At 50.7% G+C, this 21,665-nt stretch overlaps 2 protein-coding genes across 2 annotated transcripts; one reads left to right on the top strand and one right to left on the bottom strand.

Moving 5' to 3' along the window:
• Positions 1-1,388: 1,388 nt before the first annotated feature.
• Positions 1,389-12,936, top strand: DLAT (dihydrolipoamide S-acetyltransferase). Its single transcript, XM_056860227.1, has 14 exons — positions 1,389-1,613; positions 2,953-3,054; positions 3,590-3,714; positions 4,536-4,692; positions 5,323-5,449; positions 6,110-6,297; positions 7,299-7,440; positions 7,548-7,615; positions 8,491-8,592; positions 9,088-9,195; positions 10,480-10,595; positions 10,843-11,005; positions 11,178-11,314; positions 12,389-12,936. Exons 1-14 carry the CDS (start codon positions 1,389-1,391, stop codon positions 12,516-12,518), a joined length of 1,890 nt encoding a protein of 629 aa, XP_056716205.1. The 3' UTR covers positions 12,519-12,936.
• A 2,537-nt stretch (positions 12,937-15,473) lies between these two features.
• PIH1D2 (PIH1 domain containing 2) lies at positions 15,474-19,233 on the bottom strand. The gene is made up of 5 exons (XM_056860230.1): positions 19,036-19,233; positions 18,509-18,629; positions 17,351-17,593; positions 16,145-16,404; positions 15,474-15,635 (listed from the first exon to the last, which is right to left on the bottom strand). The coding sequence occupies exons 1-5, from the start codon at positions 19,216-19,218 to the stop codon at positions 15,474-15,476; spliced, it is 969 nt and encodes a 322-aa protein (XP_056716208.1). The 5' UTR covers positions 19,219-19,233.
• Positions 19,234-21,665: the final 2,432 nt, after the last annotated feature.

Here is a 21,665-nt window from a genome sequence, read left to right as displayed (position 1 = left end):
CCCGCCGCCATTTTTCCCGGGCGGGAGGGGCCTGGGGCAGCCTCCTGCAGCCGTAGGATGGCTGCCCAAGGCCCCCCCCGCCCCCGCCGCCATTTTTCCCGGGCGGGAGGGGCCTGGGGCAGCCTCCTGCAGCCGTAGGATGGCTGCCCAAGGCCCCCCCCGCCCCCGCCGCCATTTTTCCCGGGCGGGAGGGGCCTGGGGCAGCCTCCTGCAGCCGCAGGAAGGCTGCTCCGGGTCCCCCTGGGCCTCGCCGCCGCTTCCTCCCGCCGGGAGCGGCCTGGGGCAGCCTCCTGCAGCCGCAGGAAGGCTGCCCAGGCCCCCCCGGGCCGCGCCGCCGCCGGACCCTCGCCGCTGGAGAGCCCTGTCAGGTAAGCCTGCGGGGGGGGGGAGGGGTTATAAGCCGACCCTCGGCTTATACGCGGGTGCCTAATTTTTCCCCATTTTTGGGGAGAAATTAGGCACCTCGGTTTATACGCGGGTCGGCTTATACATGGGTATATACGGTATATATATTTTTATCATTACTATTATTATTATTATAAAAATATATATTAAAATATATATTAAAATAAATATATATATTTTATTACTATTATTATATTTGTTTCTGTATATACATTAAATGAAGCAAGATTTTAAAATATTAATAAAAAAACTAATGCGATGAATATTATTATTATTAAAATATATATTTTAATATTATATATTAAAATAAATATATATATATTTATTATTACTATTATTATATTTGTTTCTGTATATACATTAAATGAAGAAAGATTTAAAAATATTAATAAAAAACTAATGCGATGAATATTATTATTAAAATATATATTTTAATATTATATATTAAAATAAATATATATTTATTATTACTATTATTATTTGTTTCTGTATATACATTAAATGAAGAAAGATTTAAAAATATTAATAAAAAACGAATGCGATGAATATTATTATTATTAAAAATATATTTTAATATTATATATTAAAATAAATATATATATATTTATTATTACTATTATTATATTTGCTTCTGTATATATATTAAATTAAGAAAGATTTAAAAATATTAATAAAAAAAAATTATGCGATGCAAACTGGCCCGCGGGGGCTCGTTCCCTCTCCGGCGCCCCCTAGCGGCCCTGAGCGGCACGTGGTCTCCGCCTGGCCCGGCGGGCGCGCCCCGCCCCGCCCCGCCCTTCCTCCTCCCTCCTCCCTCCCCCCCGCCCCGCGCTTCGCGGCTCCCTTTTGCGACACCGTCGCGCGCCCCGTGCCGTTCGGCGCTGCCGTCTGCGGAGAGGCGGGAGGTCACTCGCTCGCCTCACGGAGGGGCGGCTGGGTCCGGCGCGGCCTCCTCCTCCTCGTGCTCGTGCTCGTGGGTCGGGATGTGGCGCGTGCTGGCGCGGCGCGTGGCCCAGCAGTGCGCGGCCCCGCTGCGGCCCTGGGGGGCGAGCGCCGCGGGGCCGCGCCGGGGCCGCGCCTGGCGGTGTGGCAGCGGCGGCGGGGGGCTGGTAGGCCTGACGCCGCTGCGGGAGGGGGCGGCGCGGAGGAGCCCCCCGGCCCAGGCCCAGCCCGCCCGCCGATGGTGCAGCCACCCGCCCCACCAGAAGGTGAGCAGGGCCCGGGGGGTGGGAGGGAGGGAGGGAGGGAGGGGGCCGCCCCCCGCCCCCGCCCCACCAATGGGGCGGAGGGGGCCCCGTCCTCCTGGCCCCACCCTGCGGGGCGGGCAGGCAGGCTGGCGAAGCCTTGGGAGCCCCTTGCCAGGGGCACGGGCTGGTGGAGGAGCCTGGCATGGGGCGCCCGGCCTCGCCCTTGAGATGCCCTTCGGGGCCCTGGGGGGGGGGGAGACAAGCCCCTGGGCAGCACCCCCCCCCCAGCGGGGTGGCCCTTTGCCCGCCTGCCTCCCTCCCCTGGCCCAGGGCTGGGCTTCCTGCTCTCTGCCTTGGCCTCCCCCTGCCACCGAAGGGGCCCACAGCATGGGTCTGTCTGCCCCGGCGGTCGGGGACTCTTCCCTTTCAGGATCCTGCCTCTGCCCAAGGTCAGAGGGGGTCTCCTCCGTGGAGGATCCCGGGGGGGGGAGACAAGTCCCTGGGCAGCACCCCCAGCAGGGTGGCTCTTTGCCCGCCTGGCTTTTTCCCCTGGCCCAGGGCTGGGCTTCCTTCTCTTTCATCCCGTTCTCTGTCTCAGCATCCGCCTGCTGACCACGATGGGCCCAGGGACCCCCTTCTATATCAGCCCCGGGCCCCCTCTACCTGGGGTCGGGGACTCGGGATGTACTAAAACGAATGACAAGTCAGCCCATTGGAAGCAACGGGAGAGGCTGCACAGCCCGTTGAAGATAATGGGAAAAGAGAGTGCCGGTTGACTTGCATTGACTCCATGGAAAGACATTAAAGCACAAAAACGGTTGCAAAGGAAGCGTGGAATGGATTTCCCACTAAGGTTTCTACACCATTCTGAGGTGGGGATGACAGATCCCCAAGGGGAGTGAAAGCCTCTGGGACCCCCAGAATTGTTCTAGGGAGGGGATGACAGCCCCTGGGACCCCTAGAAATGTTCTTAGGTGGTGATGACAGATCCCCAAGTGGAGTAAAAGCCTCCAGGACCCCCAGAAGTGTTTTAGGGTGGGGATGACAGCCCCTGAGACCCCTAGAAGTATTCTTAGGTGGTGATGACACATCCCCAAGGGGAGTGAAAGCCTCTGGGACCCCCGGAAGTGTTCTTGGGTGGGGATGACAGCCAGGATCCTGCCTCCCTCCAAGGTCCAGTCGCAGCCGGCCGCCCCTCTTTCTAGCCTCCACCTCAAGCGAAACAAACTCTGCTGGAAAAGGGCAGAGGGCTGAGAAAGGGACCTGCGGGAGCAGACGGCCGAGATGGGTGCAGGCATCCCTCGCTGTGCCCGGGTGGGAGCCGCCCGTTCCCTTTGTGACGACCCCCTTTCCCTTCCAGGTGCCTTTGCCTGCCCTCTCCCCGACCATGCAGATGGGGACCATCGCCCGCTGGGAGAAGAAAGAAGGCGATAAGATCAACGAGGGGGACCTGATAGCCGAGGTACCTTGACAGGAGACAGAGCCTGCTTTTAAATCGAGGCTCTTGGTCGATAAGAGGGTCCGGACCCCCACTTTTGAATGTGTTGTAAATTCCCTTTTTACAGGGTGGCCGTGCCTCAAAAGCAAAACATCCTGCTTACATTCAGAAAGGTCAGGGTTCAGTCCCTGGTCATGTTGAAAAAGTCAGGTAGCAGGTGTAGTGAAGGACCTTTCTCTGGCTGAGACACTGGAGAGCTGCTGCCAGTCAGAGTAGGAAATACTGATCTTGATAGGCCAAAGGTCTGGCTCAGTAGAAGGCAGTTTCTTGTTGTGGTTTCTGGGCAAATCCGTCGTATTTGTTTCCATCATCCCCCAATGATTCCCCCGCTGTCTGTGCTTGAAGGAGAAGTGGGAGTTGATCCTTGCTGTAGTCTCGGCGGGGAGGCTTCCTGATAATGGGGGGGGGGCGGTTGATGGGGTGAAGCTCAGACAAACGTCATGGAACTGTTTTAGGGCTGTTGTTTTTGCCGTAACAAGACGGTTGTGTGTACGTGAAGGTGGAGACGGACAAAGCGACAGTGGGTTTTGAGAGCATGGAAGAGTGCTACCTGGCCAAGATCCTGGTAGCGGAAGGAACACGGGATGTTCCCATCGGAGCCGTCATATGCATCACGGTGGACAAGTGAGTAGGCTTGGACTCAGCTGGGTGAGGTTCCCTCCCTTCCTGCCATCTGCTTTCGTTTTGTGTGTCGTCCCCCCCCCCCCCCCGCCGGTTTTGGCTTAGCCACTCTGTTTCCTAAGACGTTTTCTCTGTCAGTCCCTCTTCTAGCTCATTCCTCCTCAGCAGCAACAAAACCTTTTCCAGACTTCCAGAGCCTTTGCCGTTGCCTTGAACTGGCCAGGTGCCGGGTCTCAAGTCTACTAGGAATCCCTTTTCCCTAGTCCTCTGAAATATGAGCAGGCTGCTTGCCATTAGGCAGTGGTGAGAGGCACTCTGCACTTGCACAGAGACAGTCCTGTGTTCTGGTCTCGCCAGCCGATCCACTGCATTTCAACCTCCTATTGGTGTCTTCCTCCAGCGGGTGAAGATCTTTTTGGTTCGTTTGGCATACCCACAATAACGTTTATTGTACCTCTTCCCTGTTTTTGGTATTGTTTGTTTATATGTTTTTATGGAAGTGTTGTTTTTAATTGTTCTAATGTTTTGATGTACACCGCCTTGGGGACCCTGATTGGAGGGGAAAGGTGGCATAGAATTTTTTAAATAAACAAATAGATTCTGAGGCTGAGCCCACCTTTTCCAAGCCCTGCCATTGTCTCTTTCTCCTCTCTGCCTGGCTGGGCAGGGAGCATTTTTCCTCGGTGTTGTGCACGGCACCTGGCACATGGTTGGCACACTTGGGTGTTTAGTGGCAGTCACCTGGGGCATCCTGGGTGCCCCAGTTCGAATGCTCAGGCTGCCACCTCTGGATTGGCTCATGGCTCCTTCCTGCCTTTTCCCAGGCCAGAACTTGTTGATGCCTTCAAGAACTACGCCTTGGATCCTGCGGCCCCTGCAGCCTCAGTGCCTCCCCCTCCAGCAGCAGCAGCTCCCCCCTCTCCGCCGCCAGCTCAGCCTCCTACTCAGGCCCCAGGCAGCTCTTACCCTCCTCACTTGCAGGTATCGTATGAAATTGCCAGCAGAATCCCTCACTCCCCATCCTGGATATCTCTGTGACAGATGTCCAAGTATGTGCAATTGTGAAGAACTGGGAAGTTCTCTTGGGGGTGAGAAACCTCCCGTGGGTCACAGCCCTTTCTCTGGGGGCACCAGAGGGACACAGGAAGGGTTGTTCGCGAATTAGAGGCTGTGTGAGAGAGGAGGCTTCTGTTGCCTCCTTTCACTGATGTCGCACGTAAGGAAGCCAGAGCAGAGATGTAACCACACTGTTGACTAAACCTCATTCATCTGTTTCTTGCTACCAGATCACTGAGATCTGGTAGGAAAAAAGGCTGTTGTGCGCTCTTAATTCCCGGGTGGTGTAGTGGTTAAGAGTGGTGGACTCTAATCTGGAGAACCGGGTTCGATTCCCTGCTCCTCCACTTGAGCGGCGGAGTCTAATCTGGTGAACTGGGTTGATGTCCCCATTCCTATGCACGAAGCCTGCTGGGTGACCTTGGGCTAGTTACAGACGCCTACCTCACAAGGTGTCTGTTGTGGGGAGAGGAAAGGAAGGCAATTGTAAGCCGGTTTGAGGGTCCTCAAAGGTAGAGAAAGTAGGGGTATAAAATCCAATCAAATCTTCCATAGATTGCTCTCCCCGCCCTCTCACCCACCATGACGATGGGCACCGTTCAGAGGTGGGAGAAGAAGGTTGGTGAGAAGCTGAGTGAAGGAGACTTGTTGGCAGAAATTGAGACTGACAAAGCGACGATAGGTGAGAAATTTCTGAACTCTCAAGTAAGACAGGCTTTGGGGATGGTTTCCATTTGCATTTCATGAAGACCATCATGGATGGGCTACGGCTCAGTGACGTACAGCTCCTGCTTTGCCTGCAGGAATTCCCATGTTCAATCCCTGCATCTCCAGTTAAAGGACTGTGGACGCAGGAAAAGACCTTTTTCTGCCTGAGACCCTGGAGAGCCACGGCCAGTCGGACCAGACGGGCTCACAGTCTGACTGAGTCTGCTTCATAGAAGGGACCGTAGCTCAGGGATAACAGTACATGCTTTACCTGCAGAAGGTCTCATCCTTGAAATCTCCAGTTAAAGACCTTTCAAATCCCGGAGAGTTGCTGTCTGTCAGAGTAGACAATACCAAGCTCACTGGACCAGTGATCCTGGCTCTGTGTAAGGCAGCCATCTAAGTTTTTCACATCTTGTAGTGATGAAGCTCTTTGCTAAATATTGCTCCAGATTTGATAAATGCCTGAACATCTGTTCCCTAAACTTGCTGATACTTTTTTAAAAATTACAATTTACACATAATTTGTGCACTGGCATTTACGCATGTAGCTTTAGTGGATTTTTGTGCAGTGGAATTGTGAATCTTGATTATTTCTCCCTCCAAACAATTTTTTCTCCCCCTCCCCCTGAAGGCTTCGAAGTGCAAGAAGAAGGTTACTTGGCTAAAATCTTGGTGGCAGAAGGCACAAGGGACGTACCTTTAGGAACTCCGCTCTGTATCATCGTGGAGAAGGAGTCGGACATTCCAGCATTCGCAGACTACAGGGATGCCGGAGTGGCTGATGTCAAGCCCCCAGCCCCTGTTTTGCCACCGAGCCCTGTAAGTACAACCTCCGTGGTACCTTCTCTGATTGGGGGGGGTGGGGGGAATGATGAAAGCCCCAACCAGCATATCCACTTGGGCCCAGATTCTTCTGAATTCCTTCTCTTGCACAGGAGGGTTTTGCAAATGGAAGGGGCCACCCCAAGCCAGCCCTCCTTGGGGATTTGGAGACTGGCTTAGGCAGCCTGTTTGCCAGTTTGATCTGCTTTCTCAGTCACTTCCATGTGAAGGGGCTGTGTCAGTTTAGAGCAGTGGTTCCCAACCTTTTCAGGCCACTTCTTCCTTGATTTCACAAACTCAACCCCAGCACCCCAAAACAGTAACAATTAATTGCACATCTATTCCAAATCAAATTAAAACTTTTTAGTGAAATGTACTTTAGCTCTTCAAAGTCTAGAAAAAAATTCTGATAGTTTCCATCAAATTTGCCAGCATGGTGCCATAGCTTGATCTATTGTAAATTAGTGAACAACACAGTTGAAGGAGTCCCCCTGCTGCCCCCTTGCCTCTTAGTGCCCCCCTAGGTAATCCCACCGCCCCCCAGGGGGTGGTACTGCCCACTTTGGGAACCACTGATTTAGAATGAAACGACTAGATTACCCTGGTGGTCTCTTTCAACACTATGATTCTATACTCCTAGTGAGGTGGCTCAGCTCTCTGCTGAACGCTGCACTTGGGAGGCCAGACTGTTTAGCCCACTTCCTGCCATGTGTTCCATCCTGTACAATCATCTCTCTTCTCTCTCATTCTTCTTCTGAGTAAGGTGGGCTCCCTGGCCAGTTCCTGCTAGCCATACCCATGCTAACACAAACCCACCATTCTGTTGGTACTGGACCCAGAGAGGTTACCACTATGCCCCAGCTATGTCCCTTTGCGCTGCACAATCGGGCACAGGTTGAGATAGGTGCACTGGGGGGGATGCTTGCACTGGGGGGATGCTTAAAGGTACGCTCAAGCCAGACGGTAACCCCCTACAGCACCTTATCCTTTTTCCCAAGATGGCAGCTCCTCTACCACCAATGCCCCCGTCTGGAGCCCCCGCTTCAGCTAAAATTAGCACACCTAAAGGAAGGATTGTAGTCAGCCCCCTGGCAAAGAAGCTGGCAGCAGAGAAAAGAGTTGATCTTTCGCAAGTGAAAGGTGAGTGGTTGTTCTCGGCATGCTTCTGAAGGCTTGGGCAACTGAGCTGGCCCCTAACTCACTCAGCCAGGCATTGCTTAAATGTTTGTGTTCTACATCTGCCCCAGGGACGGGTCCAGATGGGCGGATAACAAAGAAAGACATCGAATCGTTTGTGCCATCCAAGATTGCCCCGGTGAGTACAGCGTGATCTGCAGCAACGCATTACTTTGGCCTCGGCAGGGTGTGGACATTTGATAAGCTATTGGAGGACCTTTCCCAAGCTGGGGCTCTGTGTCCAGTCTGGGACAGGCATGATGCTGCACAAACAAGACCTTGGAGCACTTTCTGGGTACCTTCCCTCAACTCCGGGTAACTCTAACAATCCAGGGTGCATCTTCCTGACAGATCTGTCGATTGTTGCTTTAGGAACAGAGAACGGTTTGCACAGCCTGCCGCATCAAGAGATTGTTTGCTAGGAATGTGATGCTCGCAAATGCTTTTATCTTACTCTCAGTGAAATGGTGTGGAATTAGTTCAGAGCTTTGGTCATCTCCAGCACCAACTGAATGTCTTTATGGGAGCAGCTGCTGGTGCTGCCATAACTGTGTAGAATTGTGACCTGCTGCCAAAGGTTTGATTAGCTCAGATTAAGCCTGGATATATGCCCGCCTATTAGGATGCCTGCGCACATGCCCACCTCTGGGTGCTACATCCTCTGCAGCCTCCCTGCTTGCAAGCTCCCTCACCTTCCCAGCCATGGTCTGCCCACAGCCCCACTTCACTCCCACACTGTGTTTTCAGACACACTGGGGCTCTAAATTAGCTAAACTGCATTGGATGGAGCTGAATCAGGAGTTATGTTTTTCTGTGAATTGGAAAAAGTCAGGAAAGGGGGCGGCAGCAGGGATTCAGAACAGCCATCTTTGTGCATGGAATAATGAGGACACTTCAAAACTCAGTGTTTGGCATAGCGGAAAAGAAATCAGTTGTCATCTTCACTCCTGGTGGTGGTGGTTAAGACTTCTTCGCTCCCAGTTCTTGTTCACTGAGAATCTCTCCCACCAACAGGCCCCCCGGGCACCTGAAGCAGCTCCTTTGGCTCCACCGGCAGCTGCCGCAGCCCTTCCCACAGGCGCCTTCACAGATATTCCGATCAGCAATATTCGCAAGGTAAAGAGCCCGTCCTCTCCCCTTTATAGAGCGGTGGCTGGCAGCAAAGATCTGTGCTCCAGAACCGTGAAAACTTAATAGCCTGAGTGGAGAATTTGTTGGCTGTTCCTCTTCCCTGGGTGCTGAGGTGGGTTTGTGGGAGACTGGGGATGTTAAGGAAATCTAATAATGACGTTTCGCCATCCTCTCTGGCCCTTTACCAAAGCCCGATCTACACATGCCTCAAAATAAGGGGGTCAGATGGACTATACCATTTCAAGTTACAGGTGGAGGTACCACGTTCAAATGCTTCTGTGTGTAAAAGCAATCCATGCTCATTAGGACAGGGAAAAGCACAAGGAAAAGTTGGCTGGGTTAAGTTTTCTACTTGTGGGAAGCATTTCTGGAGGAATAGTCCAACGTGGTATCCTCCTGAAGAATGTGGTGGTACAGTCAGTTCTGCTTCCTGTGTAGGCCAGGCCCGGGTCAGATCTTAACGCCCCACCTTGCCCGCAGGTTATCGCTCAGCGCTTGATGCAGTCCAAGCAAACGATACCTCATTACTACCTCTCCGTTGATGTAGACATGGGAGAAATACTGGTGCTAAGAAAAGAGCTCAACCAGGTACTTTGCTGTTAGTGAAACTGTTTGAAAGCGTTTGGGGGGTGGGAGGGGGAATCAGCGTGGACCTCCTGGATCGAAATGGGTCTCTCTCAATAATGGCTTAGTGTTTCCCTGAGTTTCCCTTGTGTGACAGACAAGATGCTGGAGCATGACGCGTGTGCTCTGCCTGCCTTCCATGGGTATTCCAGCAGGATAGGGGGTCTATGTGCATCCCTCAAGGGTCCCTCCTTCTTTGCATTCTCAGATCTTAGGACAGACAACCAGAGATGGGAAGTGCAAAGTGAAATATGATTAGTTCAGAGGTAGCTTAGGGGGAGGGGACAGGTTTCGCGCCCCGGGGAGATGTGTCATTAGGGCAGAAGTGAGGAGAAGTAGCTCAGGCCGCCTTCTGCAGGCCTCTCATCTGGAATCCCAAATTGGAGAGAAGAGGAGAGGCTACCACTTAGTCTGAAAGGAGGAGGGGAAACCCTGTTGTGAACTGAGTGCTGCAGCTTGGTGTAGTGGTTAAGAGCAGTGGTTTGGAGTGGCAGAGTCTGATCTGGAGAACCGGGTTTGATTCCTCACTCCTCCACATGAGCGGCAGAGGCTAATCTGGTGAACTGGATATGTTTCCCTGCTCCTACACACAAAATCAGCTGGGTGACCTTGGGCTAGTCACAGCTCTCTCAGCCCCACCTACCTCGCAGGGTGTCTGTTGTGGGGAAGGGAAGGTGATTGTAAGCCGGTTTGAGTCTCCCTTAAGTGGCAGAGAAAGTCGGCATGTAAAAAACCAACTCTTCTCTCTCTTCTTCTCTTTTCAAACCTGCCTTGACCAAGTGGGCTCTCTGAGAAGACATTCAGTTTTAGTCCTGCTCCTGTTTGCTCCTAGGACTTTATTTAGTTTATACCCCACTTTTCTCCCCAATGGGGACCCAAAGTGGCTTACAACAGCCTCCCCATCTCCATGTTATCCTCACAACAACCCTGTGAAGTAGGCTGGGCTGAGAGAGAGTGACTGGCTCACGGCCACCCAGTGAGCTTCTGAGTTTGAGTGGGGATTTGAACCTGGGCATCCCGGATCCTAGCCTAACGCTCTAACTACTACACCACGCTGGGTGTCACTTGAGCTGAGGATTAAGTTCACTTAATAAGGCCTGTTGGGGCTGTTTGGGAAGATCGGTTTCCTGCAGTCCTTGTAGTTAGGTGGAGGACTGTGGTGGGAAGAATCACCTGCCCTCCTCTGAGAGCGGCTATGGAGGATGAGCCCTTCTGCCCGCATTGCCATCCTCTATCTTGTCTTTGCAGGAGACGCCGGAGAACGTTAAACTCTCTGTCAATGACTTCATTATTAAGGCTTCGGCGCTGGCTTGTCTGAAGGTGCCTGAAGCGAATTCCTCTTGGCTGGACACGGTCATTAGGCAGTAAGTGAACAGTAGAGTTCTGGGTAACGAACAGCCACATCTCAGAGCACGCTGGAGCCATTTGAGCTCCGGGGGCTGTGGCTGGTTGTTAGATAACTTCTCATGCAAGTAAGTCAAGTGAGGTCGGAAGGGTTTGGAGAAGGTGAGCGTAGATAGGTTGCAAGAAGTGGCTGCCGCTGTGTGTTTAAAACCTGGGCTGTCTTTTTCAGCCTTGCTTGTGTGTTTTTTGATTTTGTGCCTCTTCCAGGAATCATGTGGTTGACGTCAACGTCGCAGTCAGTACCCCAGCAGGTCTCATAACTCCAATCGTGTTTAACGCTCACATAAAGGGGCTGGCGTCCATTAACCGAGATGTTGTCACGCTAGCTGCCAAAGCTCGCGAAGGCAAGCTACAGCCGCATGAATTTCAGGTGAGGAATGCGGCACCAGAGGGCCTCTGAAATCTGGATGGCCAGAGAGACTCGAGCTGCATGGTTGGCTGGGAAGCAGATTTGCGAAGGGATCCTCTTCTGTGGCACAAGTGACAACCTGCCAGACACAGTGGCCCAGGACACGACATTGACACGGTGTGTTTATTTCCAGGGCGGAACATTCACGGTCTCAAATTTAGGAATGTATGGCATCAAGAACTTCTCTGCCATAATCAATCCACCACAGGCTTGCATTTTAGCAGTTGGTGGTTCCGAGAAACGGCTGGTGCCGGCAGATAATGAAAAGGGGTAAGTGTGTTTAGGTAGGAGGTAATGCATGCGGGAGAGGCTCTGGGGCGTTACTGTAACAGGGAACATTCCGTAATTTGTGGAAAAGATGGGACTGAGGCTTTCTTCTTCACTGGCAATTTGCCTCATCCCCTGCAGAATCCTCAAGGAAGTAATCTGAGGCAGTGTGAAGTGACAATTAGTGAGTTAAAAAAACAATGCTTAACCAATTAATGGGTTTAAAAAGACAGTTTGTTTTTATAACCAAAGCTTTCATCAGATACTGTCTAAAGCATGCTTCCAAGGGTGCGTTCACAGGGTTGGGCTGCTTGTAGCATTCGTTCCGTATACTTCAACACTTCCTTTCTCCAACATAACACGTGGTAGCAAAGGACGAGTGTAGCGCCCAGCCAACTGGGGTACAATGTAATAGTTTCAATATCGGCGCAACAGGATTCCAAAACCAGCAACCCGAAAGCGGCTACTGATGAGATACCATTTTCCTTCATTATATCCACACTCTGTATCGTGCCTAATAATGCTCATTCAGACTTGGGCAGTCCTGGGACATGGCTCATTTGATGTCTCCTCCCATGGATTGTATCGACATACACTGTGCTTATTAGATGTCTCTTCACACAGGCTTTTCAGCTTGCACCGTGTGATCCGCTTTGAGCCTTAGTGAGAAAGATGGACTATAAACACAGACGATATAACAATAAATAAGGGAGGGGTTCCGGCTCCATCATGGAGAGCCTGCTTTAATACAGCCTTGGGTTCTGTCTTTTGGAGAGCTGCTGCCAGTAAGAGTAGACAATGGTAAGTGAGGAGGATCAAAGGCAGCTTTTTATGTTCATCCGTACTAATTTTGGTTCAAGAAACCTCCAAAAGTGCAGCTGCAACCTTAAGAGAGGGTAGCCGTGTTAATCTGGATACCCTGCCAGAAATGTTATTAGTCTTTAAGGTTCTACTGGACTCTTGCTCTTTTCTACTTGAGAGAGGGTCTTTGAATAAAATAGTCAATTGCACCAGGGATTCGTCTCTTGGGCTAGGTTTGCAGAGGGCTAAGCGTCTGGGCCATCTCTCCCCACCCAGGTTTGACGTGGCCAGCATGATGTCCGTGACCCTGAGCTGTGACCACCGCGTTGTGGACGGGGCTGTCGGAGCCCAGTGGCTCGCCGAGTTCAAGAAGTTCCTGGAGAAGCCCACCACCATGTTGCTATAATCCTCCCCCCAAGCCGTCAGGACTGATTTGGCCACATCACTTCACCCTAAAGAAGCTATTTATATACCTAGTGTTTAGACTTTTAAACAAATGTTCCTTTCTTTATTTTTTAAACAAATATATATATATAAATATACATACAGTTGCTGGTAATTTTTATTGCCAGCTGTACAGATTACTAGTTTGCAAAGCACTTTCCAGAAGTGTCTACAACTATGCTGTATTTTGTACGGCGAATGAATTTGCAAACTTTCCCCCTCTTAAAAAATCCCAGCTGTGTAGAATCATGTGAGGAGCTTGTGCTTCTTTCTGATCAAGGGAACAAAGGCCAGCCCAGTCCAGCAATCCGAAGGCCCCTTCTGAGTTCCCCAAAGCAAGCAAGCTGGATTGCAAAAGCTTTAAAAGAAAAAGGAGAGAAACCTGAAAGGTGTGATGGATGGAACTGCCAGTCTAGTATTGAAAGTAAGCCGTTTTGTTCTCCTGTCCTCTAGACTAGCAGACATTTAGTGAGGTCAGGAGCAGAATAGGCTTCCGAACAGTTCACGCTCCAGATTATTTTGGGAATTCAGCATTTATTCAGGATTTCTAGTTGTAGGAACCCTTTGAAAGCACTTTAATGCAAAAGGGAACGAATTGTACTCTCTAAACTGTACTGCGAAACCGTTTATGAAAATGTGCCCCTTTTGGAGAATATCCAGAGTATCTTCTTCCCCACCCCCACTCAGTCCTTCATTTCATAGTTGAGAAGATGCTGCTTCACTCTCAGCAGGTGACACGGTTCAAGGGAACAGTGCAATTCATCAGGCATTGAGATCCACTATAAAAATAAAAATGGTGTCATCGATATTCCCGGATTTGGAAGTTTTTCCCGGGCAAGGTAACTGAGGAAGTTCTGGCAGGTGTTGAGACTGAAGGCAGTAATGCAGGGCCACATGAATGTAAGGTCACAGTCCCCCTTGTTTAAACCCAGGAATGTGCAACAAAGAAGCCCCTGGTGGTTGGACTGATTGCCTCTAATCCAGAGAAAGTTTGGTGTGCTCAGCGTCCCGTGAAATGGCTAGGACGGGCTCAGTCGTGGTGAAGTCCCGGCTGGTCCCACTTGGGGACCACGCTCTTTCTTCAGGCCACAAATGCTGCTAGTGCAGCCGGGTAGCTGTCTTGGCCACCCAAGTCTTGAAAGCAGCAGAATTTCTTTGGCCATGTAAATAGTGTAAAAAATGGAATGGCAGGAAATGGTTTCCTTTGCAGATTGCACCCAAATGTATTTATCGCTGTGTCCTGTAGTGGGAAGGATGTAGAAGTGGGAAATGCTCCCCTGGGCTCGCTTTCCAAAAGAGGATCACATTTAGCTGCCAAGAGACATGACCCAGAGAGCGGCAGCGACAGTGACGTGAACTGACCCTGAATTGTTCTGTATCATATGCAGCACATTAAATATTGTCTCTTGTAAAGCTGTGCTCGCAAATCCACTAAAAATAATATTTAAAAAAGGTTATACTGTGGAGAGCAAATATTTTTGTGAGAACACCTCACCAATATTTTCTGATTTTGGTTGCAGTTATACCTACAATCTTTTTGGTAAAGAGGCAGGTTGCACTTAAAATGAATTTTAAAAGTGTCCTCTGTTCCAAACTGGGCTAGTGGGCCCTGGTGTTCCATTAAAGGTTTGGAATTGATCGGCCTGCTTTTCCTTGTCCCCAGTGCTTTCTTTGTGTGGGTGTTTGTGTGTAGACAAGTCAGCATGCACACATGGCTGACCCTGGGTTCCTAATATGTATCGGGAAGCCTTCTGTGCAGGCCCACTAGGGCGGGGTGCTCCTGTAGCAGCACGGCGCTCTGAAGAGGCCTGCAGCAGGCGGGGCAACAGGCTGGGGTTTCTGAAGCCGAGGCTCCTACAGCTGGCAGCTGTATTAATTGGGAATGGGAGTAGTCACGCAGTCCTTGCTGGATTGACCCCAAAAAAACTTGAGTTGAACCCTGTCCTGCTTGGGGAAGGGGAGGGGGTTGCAGGGGAAAGCTTTTCTCATGCAGGCCAGATGCTTCTGGGCTATTTGTTAGGATCCAAGTTCGGTGAGGCCTTTTTTTGGTAATAAACAAAACTTGACTGTTTTGCAACTGACCATTGGGGGAAGGACTGTGTCAGAGCATATCCTTGGTATGCAGAAGGTCCCCGGTTTGATCCCCAGCATCTCCAGTTAAGGATCACGTAGTAGGTGATGTGAAAGACCTTAACCTGAGAATCTGGAGAGCCGCTGCCTGTCAGAGCAGATAATACTGACCTTGATGGACCAATAGTGTGATTCAGCGTAGAGCACCTTCATGTGTTCATATGTATGTTCGTTGTCTGCCTTACTGATAGCCCTACTGGGACAGAGTACAGCAGCCCAGAGGTTTTTTTCTTTGTCTGCTGAACCGGCAGCAACCAGAACAGAGAGGACCTTTGTGTCAGGAGTCTCAAAGTCAGCTTTCAATGGACCTGGGGCAACTGTGGTGAGTGAAGTCTGTTTCCCAGCAATCTAAACATTGCCAGCAAACGCCGCCCCCCCGGTATCTAATTCCCAGCTAATGCCAGGGAAAACCACTTCTACATCTGATCTATCCAGCTAAGCAATATGGCTCTTGAGAAGAGGGTATGAATGTATTTTGAACTTCAGAAACCATAGGAAGCGACAGGATTTAACTGGTTTTTATTCCGGTTAATGCAGGAATTGTTTTGAGGAGTATTGCTTTACAAGGTTAGTTAGTGTGGCTATCTCTTACGGTTTAATAGCACGGTAGAAATTCAGTGACGGATAAGAAATATGTAACCGTTGTTACTGGTGGCATGTCTTATCTCGAGGCGGTGGTAGAGAACGCGCTGCATCAGTTCAAAGGGCAGCGGAGCTTCCTGTTCACAGGAGTAAAATACTGGCTAAGAGCCAGCACACTGAATATTAACCCCTTTAAAATCGTTGCTCACTCAACACTCGGCTCTTGCTTCTCTTGGCAAACCGGCATGGTGATCAGCAGGACCCCTTTCTTCTTGAAAAACCTTGCCGATACGGCTTCCTCCTCCACAGACTCCGGCAGACTCAAGTGCAGTTGGTATTTTCGAGGGCATTCGATCAACAGGTCATCCTAAAGCACAGTGACAGAACATCCCATGTTTAAGAGCAGTAGGCTTCAAACTGCAGTGCTGGGGGGGTGGCAACAACAGGGGCAGGCTCTGTCGGGGGAATCTGGTAGGTCACTGGGAAAAAGGATATTGGGCAGTATAGCTGATGTGGTGCAGTGGTTAAGAGTGTTGGACTGGTATCTGGGAGTCCCAGGTTCAAATTCCTACTTGTGCCATGGAAGCTCACTGGGTGACCTTGGGCCAGTCACACACACTCAGCCAAACCTACCACACAGGGTTGTTGCAAGGCTAAAATGGAGGAGAGAACGACGTAAGCTTCCTTGGGTCCCAACTGGGGAGAAAAGTGGGGTGTACATGAATTAAATAAAATATATACTCGTCTGTTCCTAAAAAGCTTTTTGTAAACACAGATGTGGAACTGCTACTAGAGATTCAGGCTCACCAGACAGATAGGGATCGCCCGGGGGGAGAGGGCAGGTGGGGTCAGCCCTAATTCATCATTCTGACCTACCTTAGAAACGCTCAGGTTACACTCGGAGATGCAGCACACCTCTGGCACTTCAACTTTCACTTCAAGCTTCAGGGCTTTTCCGCTGGCATCCTTCCTGGTGGTGACTTCATAGGCCAGAGACCTCAGTTCCTCTGGCCTCTCCATACTAGAAATCTCCTCAATGAGGCACGGTTTACAGGGAACCGTTTTCTCTGCTGGCAGAGTCCGACTGCTGTCTTCCTCGGGTGCTGTGATGTCTCTCAGCTGGTCAAGTATCCCCTCTTTCCAAGATTACGTTTCCATCCATGGAGTTAAAAACATATTCAAATGAATGACTGCGTGAGTAGTAGGTGAGTGTCAAATCCATGGCCCTTTGCCTGCCTCATGCCAAATCTTTTTTTTCCTGTTTTGTTTTTAGGCTGGCAGCCAAAAGAGTTATATTTACTTATACTGGGCAACCTAAGGCCAGTCTTTGTAGCAGACGGAGAGTCTATTTGGTATAAATGTAAATAAGTGAAAGAACAGACTAAGGCCTACACCAGCATTGTCAACATTTCAGTATTTCTTACAAGTGGCGATGCCTGTCCTCCCACACAAGGAAGGTTCCTGGTACTGGAGGACAGTGTTGCTGTTAGTGGGAGAAATCCATGGCCAGCTGATCACTTCCAATGCATGTCGTGATGAAGAAGAAAATGTTTTTATACTCTGCTTTTCTCTACTGAAAGGAGTCTCAAAGCAGCTTACAATCGCCTTCCCTTCCCCCCCCCCACACACAACAGGCACCTTGCGAGGTAGGTGGGGCTGAGAGAACAGACTGTCCCAAGGTCACCCAGCAGGCTTCATATGGAGTAGGGAATTGAACCCGGTTCTCCAGATTAGAGTCCACCGCTCTTAACCACCACACCATGCCGGCTCTCAAGCATGGCCACAAGCATAGTTGGCTTGCAAAGGGGGTTAGGAGAGGTCCATCCATTGGCTACTCACCACGTTGATTAAAGGGAACATCTGTATACGGAGACAGCAAGCTTCTGGATACCAGAGGAAGCAGCCGGGCAAGGCCTCGGCCTCTACACCCTGTTCGTTCAGCCCTCCAAGGCAACTAGATGGACCAGATCCAGCAGGCTCTACTTCATGTTCCTATGTGCCTCCAACCCAGAAATTCAGAGAGTAGTTCACCCAACCCCCATCTTGCTTTCAGTCTTATTCATGATTTGGGGAGCTACTTACCATACTTTGTGCTCTTTGTAGGCGGGGACACTGTCGGATGCCCTCCCCGCAAGCTCTGCCTCATCCTTTCCATGCTTCCTTTCATTTTAACTGTTGCAATACTGTACGTGGGAGACAGAGTGATGTTGTAATGCTCCTCAATGAACTTCAGGGATAAGCGAATCAGCTGGTCTTTCTCTAATGGGTTCTTTTCTTGCTCGAGGACAGATGGATTGTATGCAATGTCGATGACTCTGTAAGACTCTGAAAGAAGAGTCAAATTGTTACTGTGCTCTGTACATCAGGCGAGAGTGAGAATACAGCCAGCTATGATGACTAGAAACTTATTTTTAAAAAACTAAAATGAAAAAGCTAGTCTTCAATTGTATTTAACAATGCTGTTTTGGGCTATACACTACTATAGTGCAGTTTTGTCTCTTTAATAGGGAGGTATATTCTATATGAAGCATTTATGTTGCCTCTCTGCTATACTGTGCAGGACGTAATTTAGAGTCAGTAAATATAAAATCCATAAAAACAATAGCCTGCACTAACAGAGCAGTAAGGCAGAGAGCAGATAAACCTCCCTAAGCTCCATTCCATAAATCAGAGGGGACCATCCGGCTGGAGAAGAAACATGGGAAAAAGGCTCAGAAGGCCTTCAGGAAAGAAGAGGGGTTGTGTGATGCCAAATAGTCTTAGAGAAGGTGCCAAGTGCAGGAAAAGAGGGAAAGCATTTCACAGCCAGGAGAACATCAGTGAAAAGGCCCTACCCCGACAGCCATAAATCCAAAGCCCACCTTTCTACTGTTCTCCGTTTTATCCTCACCACAACACCGCGAGGTAGGTTAGACTGAGAGTGTGTGACTGTCCCAAGGCCACCCAACGAGCTTACATGGTAGAGGGGGGAATGAAACCTGGGTCTTCAAGATCCAAGTCCACCACTAAATCATACTGAAGCTTAAGCACCACGGATGGCCTGTGCTTATGAATGTAGTGTTTGTGCAGGACCAGTATGGGAGCAAGTAGGCCTATAACCAGCCAGTAGAGTGTTCATTGCTGCCACAGCTTGGTGGAGGTACTAGAATCAGCATCAAGACATTCCATTGACAGCCTACAGAAAGAAGAATTGATGCAATACAGGAAGCTCAGTATCAAGCCTCTAGTTCCTTTGCTCACCTGACTTTGCAAACATATCCATTTTGCCAGCACTTAACGGGACTGGGTCGGATTGGGACTGGGGAGGGGGGACTTTATTCCAACTGCAGAGGTTCACGAACAGTCGGTTTTCAGTTGGCTCCTGCAAAGGGAATTTAAAACCCATTCCGTTACTAAAGCCGACTGTGAAATGAAGCAGTCATCAGTGAAATGAAGCAGTCATCAGTTACCTCGCTATTCTGTATGCATGACCCACCAGCAGGAATGCTATCAAGTCCTGGTTTGTATTTTCTGGAGTATTTGCTGAAGAAGACAATACAATTGCTTCTGATCTCTCCACTGTACAAGCTCCTAATGCAATTTATGCTCATACTGTAGGCAGGTCTACATGATTTGTCTTTTGTAGTCTGAACCTGACTACAAAATGCAAATCAGGCAGACACACCTGTCACATCTGCATTCCACTAGTCAATGGCTTTCTGTAGAGAGGGTCCCGCTTAGCCCGGAAGGTTTGCCATTCCTTCTTTCAGCACAGATGGCTCACATACCAAGATCTGGGCTTCCAGGCACAGATATGGCTCAGGAGGAGCATAATATTGCTTTGCACTGTTGAATTGCTGCTGCATGAATTGGCGGTAACTCTCGGGAGAACTCTCGGCCATGTCATCCAGCATCACCCAGACCTGGGATGCCTTTGCCAGCATGTCCTCTGAGCGGCAAAAGGCTTCCATCGCTGCCTTTCAAGTGATGAGAAGATGGCAGGAGCTGCCAAGGAGCAGGACCTGGAAGAGCAGTTGGATCTGAGGTGGAGCAGCAAAACCTTTAAGTGAAAAAAGAAGACGAGTTGGTGATTATCCCTCGCTTTTCTCTACTGTAAGGAGTCTCAAAGCAGCTTACGACAGCCTTCACCCCACCCCCCAAACAGGCATCTTGTGAGGTAGGTGAGGCTGAGAAAGTTCTGAGAGAACTGTGACTACACCCAGCAAGCTTCATGAGGAGGAGCGGGGAACCAAACCTGGCTCTCCAGATTGGAGTTATAAAAACATAAGAAAGGCCCTGCTGGATCAGACCCAGGCCCATTGAGTCCAGCAGTCTGTTCACACAGTGGCCAACCAGGGGCTTCAAAAACAAGACAACTGCAGCAGCACCATCCTGCCTGTGTTCCACAGCACCTCATATAACAGGCGTGCTCCTCTGATCCTGGAGATAATAGGGATGCATCATGACTAATATTCATTTTTACTAGTGAGGGTGACTTGCCAGAAAGGACAGTCTCTAATCAGGAGGCTGGAGGAAAAGCCCACTGCGAAGGCAACGCAAGCCAGCCCCAGACGCCCCCCACACCTGCTTCGGCCGCTGGTATGAGGCCAGCCTCGCAAGGCTGGCTGTTGCATTGAGGGAGGCAAAGAGGCATTTGTGCGTGTGTGTAAAGTGCCGTCAAGTCGCAGCCGACTTATGGCGACCCTTTTGGGGGGTTTTCATGGCAAGAGACTAACAGAGGTGGCTTGCCAGTGCCTTCCTCTGCACAGCAACCCTGGTATTCCTTGGTGGGCTCCCATCCAAATACTAACCAGGGCCGACCCTGCTTAGCTTCTGAGATCTGACGAGATCAGGCTCGCCTGGGCCATCCAGGCCAGGGCAAAAGAGGCATTTACGCTTGCGCAAAAGGCAGGGCCCAATCACTGTATTTGGTTTTTTTTAAAAAGGAAAAAATGGTTTACTTGGGAGTAAGACCTCGCTGAGTTCAGGCGGCTTACTTGCGATTAAGCAGGCTTAGGCCGCCCAACGGTTGCAGAAACTACTAAAGCGTTACGAAAACTTTAAAATGCTTGTACAAATAAATCTAAAAGGAAGAAGCAATGTCTGAAGCGCTCAGGCCCGCGGCAGCCTCCCTTCGCCGGAGCGTCCCACGCCGTCTCCATAGCAACCGCCGGAAGCCGGAAGCCGACCCGGCCGGAAGCGGAAGCGCCGCGTCCCCTCGTCCCCCTGCCCCGCTCGCCCTGCGCTCGCCGGGTTCCGAGGCCTCCGGAGCCTCGGGCGCCGCGCGGAGCCCCAGCCCGGTACGTGAGAAGCCGGCCGGGGGTGGCGGGACAGGAAGGGCCGGGCTCGGCCTCCGTGTCGGGCCGCGTGTGAATGAGCCTGAACGCGTGTTCGCCCAGGAAACCTCTCCCGCTGCTGCTGCGGGTGGTGTGTCTGTGGGGGGGGGAGGGGCTGGTCGGCTGCGTGGGATCTGCGCTTTCCGTCCCGCTCTTCCTCCCAGGGGCGATGTGCGTGGCCGGTTTCCCCCTCCCTCTTCCTCCTTGGGTTGTCTCCCAACAGCCCTGTGAGGTAGGCTAGGCCGTGCGAGGACCGGCTGTGCCACCGTGGCACGAAAGCAGGAAGTCCCGGCTTCCGTCGAGAGCACCTCCTGGCCGCGATTCTCCGGAAAGGCCTTTCTGTGCTCAAGACCCTGCAGGACTTTTACTGATCAGAGCTGAGCCAGCGACACACACACCCCTCCATGTCAGGCAGCTGCATGTGCAGGATGGCCAGCCTCGGGTCCCATCAACCCACCAGCGAGCTTTCTGTTTGTGGGATGAAGTTCTTAAAGGCTGGACACACAGAGTGGACCCTAAGAGGGAAAGCTGGCATCCAGCGTGGTGTAGTGGTTAAGAGCGGCGGTTTGGAGCGGTGGACTCTGATCTGGAGAACCGGGTTGGATTCCCCCACCCCTCCACGTGAGCGGTCGAGGCTAATCTGGTGAACTGGATTGGTTTCCCCGCTCCCACACATGAAGCCAGCTGGGTGACCTTGGGCTAGTCACAGCTCTCTCAGCCCCCCACCGACCTCACAGGGTGTCTGTTGCGGGGAGGGGGAGGAGATTGTAAGCCGGTTTGAGTCTCCGTTAAGCGGTAGAGAAAGTCGGCATATAAAAAACAACTCTTCTTCTTCTTCTAAGGCACCAAAGGTACACCTGTGAAAAGCGCCAGCTGCCCCTGAAAGGGTCCCCCTTCACATCCATTTAAAATGGGTGGATTTGTTAACCTGGAATGGTAACAATCAGCTTGTTACCTACTTCTGTACAATTAGAGTGAAAGTCTTGGTATATTTTAAAAGTCAAGCATGCGCTTTATAGGCATGACTGTAGTTTGTTTGAAAGGGACTGATCGGCATTCAGTGTTCCTGCAGTGACTTGTTC

Source organism: Euleptes europaea, chromosome 14, assembly GCF_029931775.1.
Source record: "Euleptes europaea isolate rEulEur1 chromosome 14, rEulEur1.hap1, whole genome shotgun sequence".
Lineage (NCBI taxonomy): Eukaryota > Metazoa > Chordata > Lepidosauria > Squamata > Sphaerodactylidae > Euleptes > Euleptes europaea.
The sequence above is the reverse complement of the archived record's forward strand: the minus strand, read 5'-3'. Positions and strand labels throughout refer to the sequence as shown.

Coding starts and splice junctions, on each gene's coding strand:
- DLAT (XM_056860227.1), top strand. CDS start 1,389: ATGTGGCGCGTGCTGGCGCGGCGCGTGGCCCAGCAGTGCGCGGCCCCG. Junction 3,715..4,535: donor ATATGCATCACGGTGGACAA/GTGAGTAGGCTT, acceptor GCCTTTTCCCAG/GCCAGAACTTGTTGATGCCT. Junction 6,298..7,298: donor CTGTTTTGCCACCGAGCCCT/GTAAGTACAACC, acceptor CTTTTTCCCAAG/ATGGCAGCTCCTCTACCACC.
- PIH1D2 (XM_056860230.1), bottom strand. CDS start 19,218: ATGGAAGCCTTTTGCCGCTCAGAGGACATGCTGGCAAAGGCATCCCAG. Junction 18,630..19,035: donor GCCTGGAAGCCCAGATCTTG/GTATGTGAGCCA, acceptor TTCCCTTTGCAG/GAGCCAACTGAAAACCGACT. Junction 15,636..16,144: donor GTAACCTGAGCGTTTCTAAG/GTAGGTCAGAAT, acceptor ACTGTGCTTTAG/GATGACCTGTTGATCGAATG.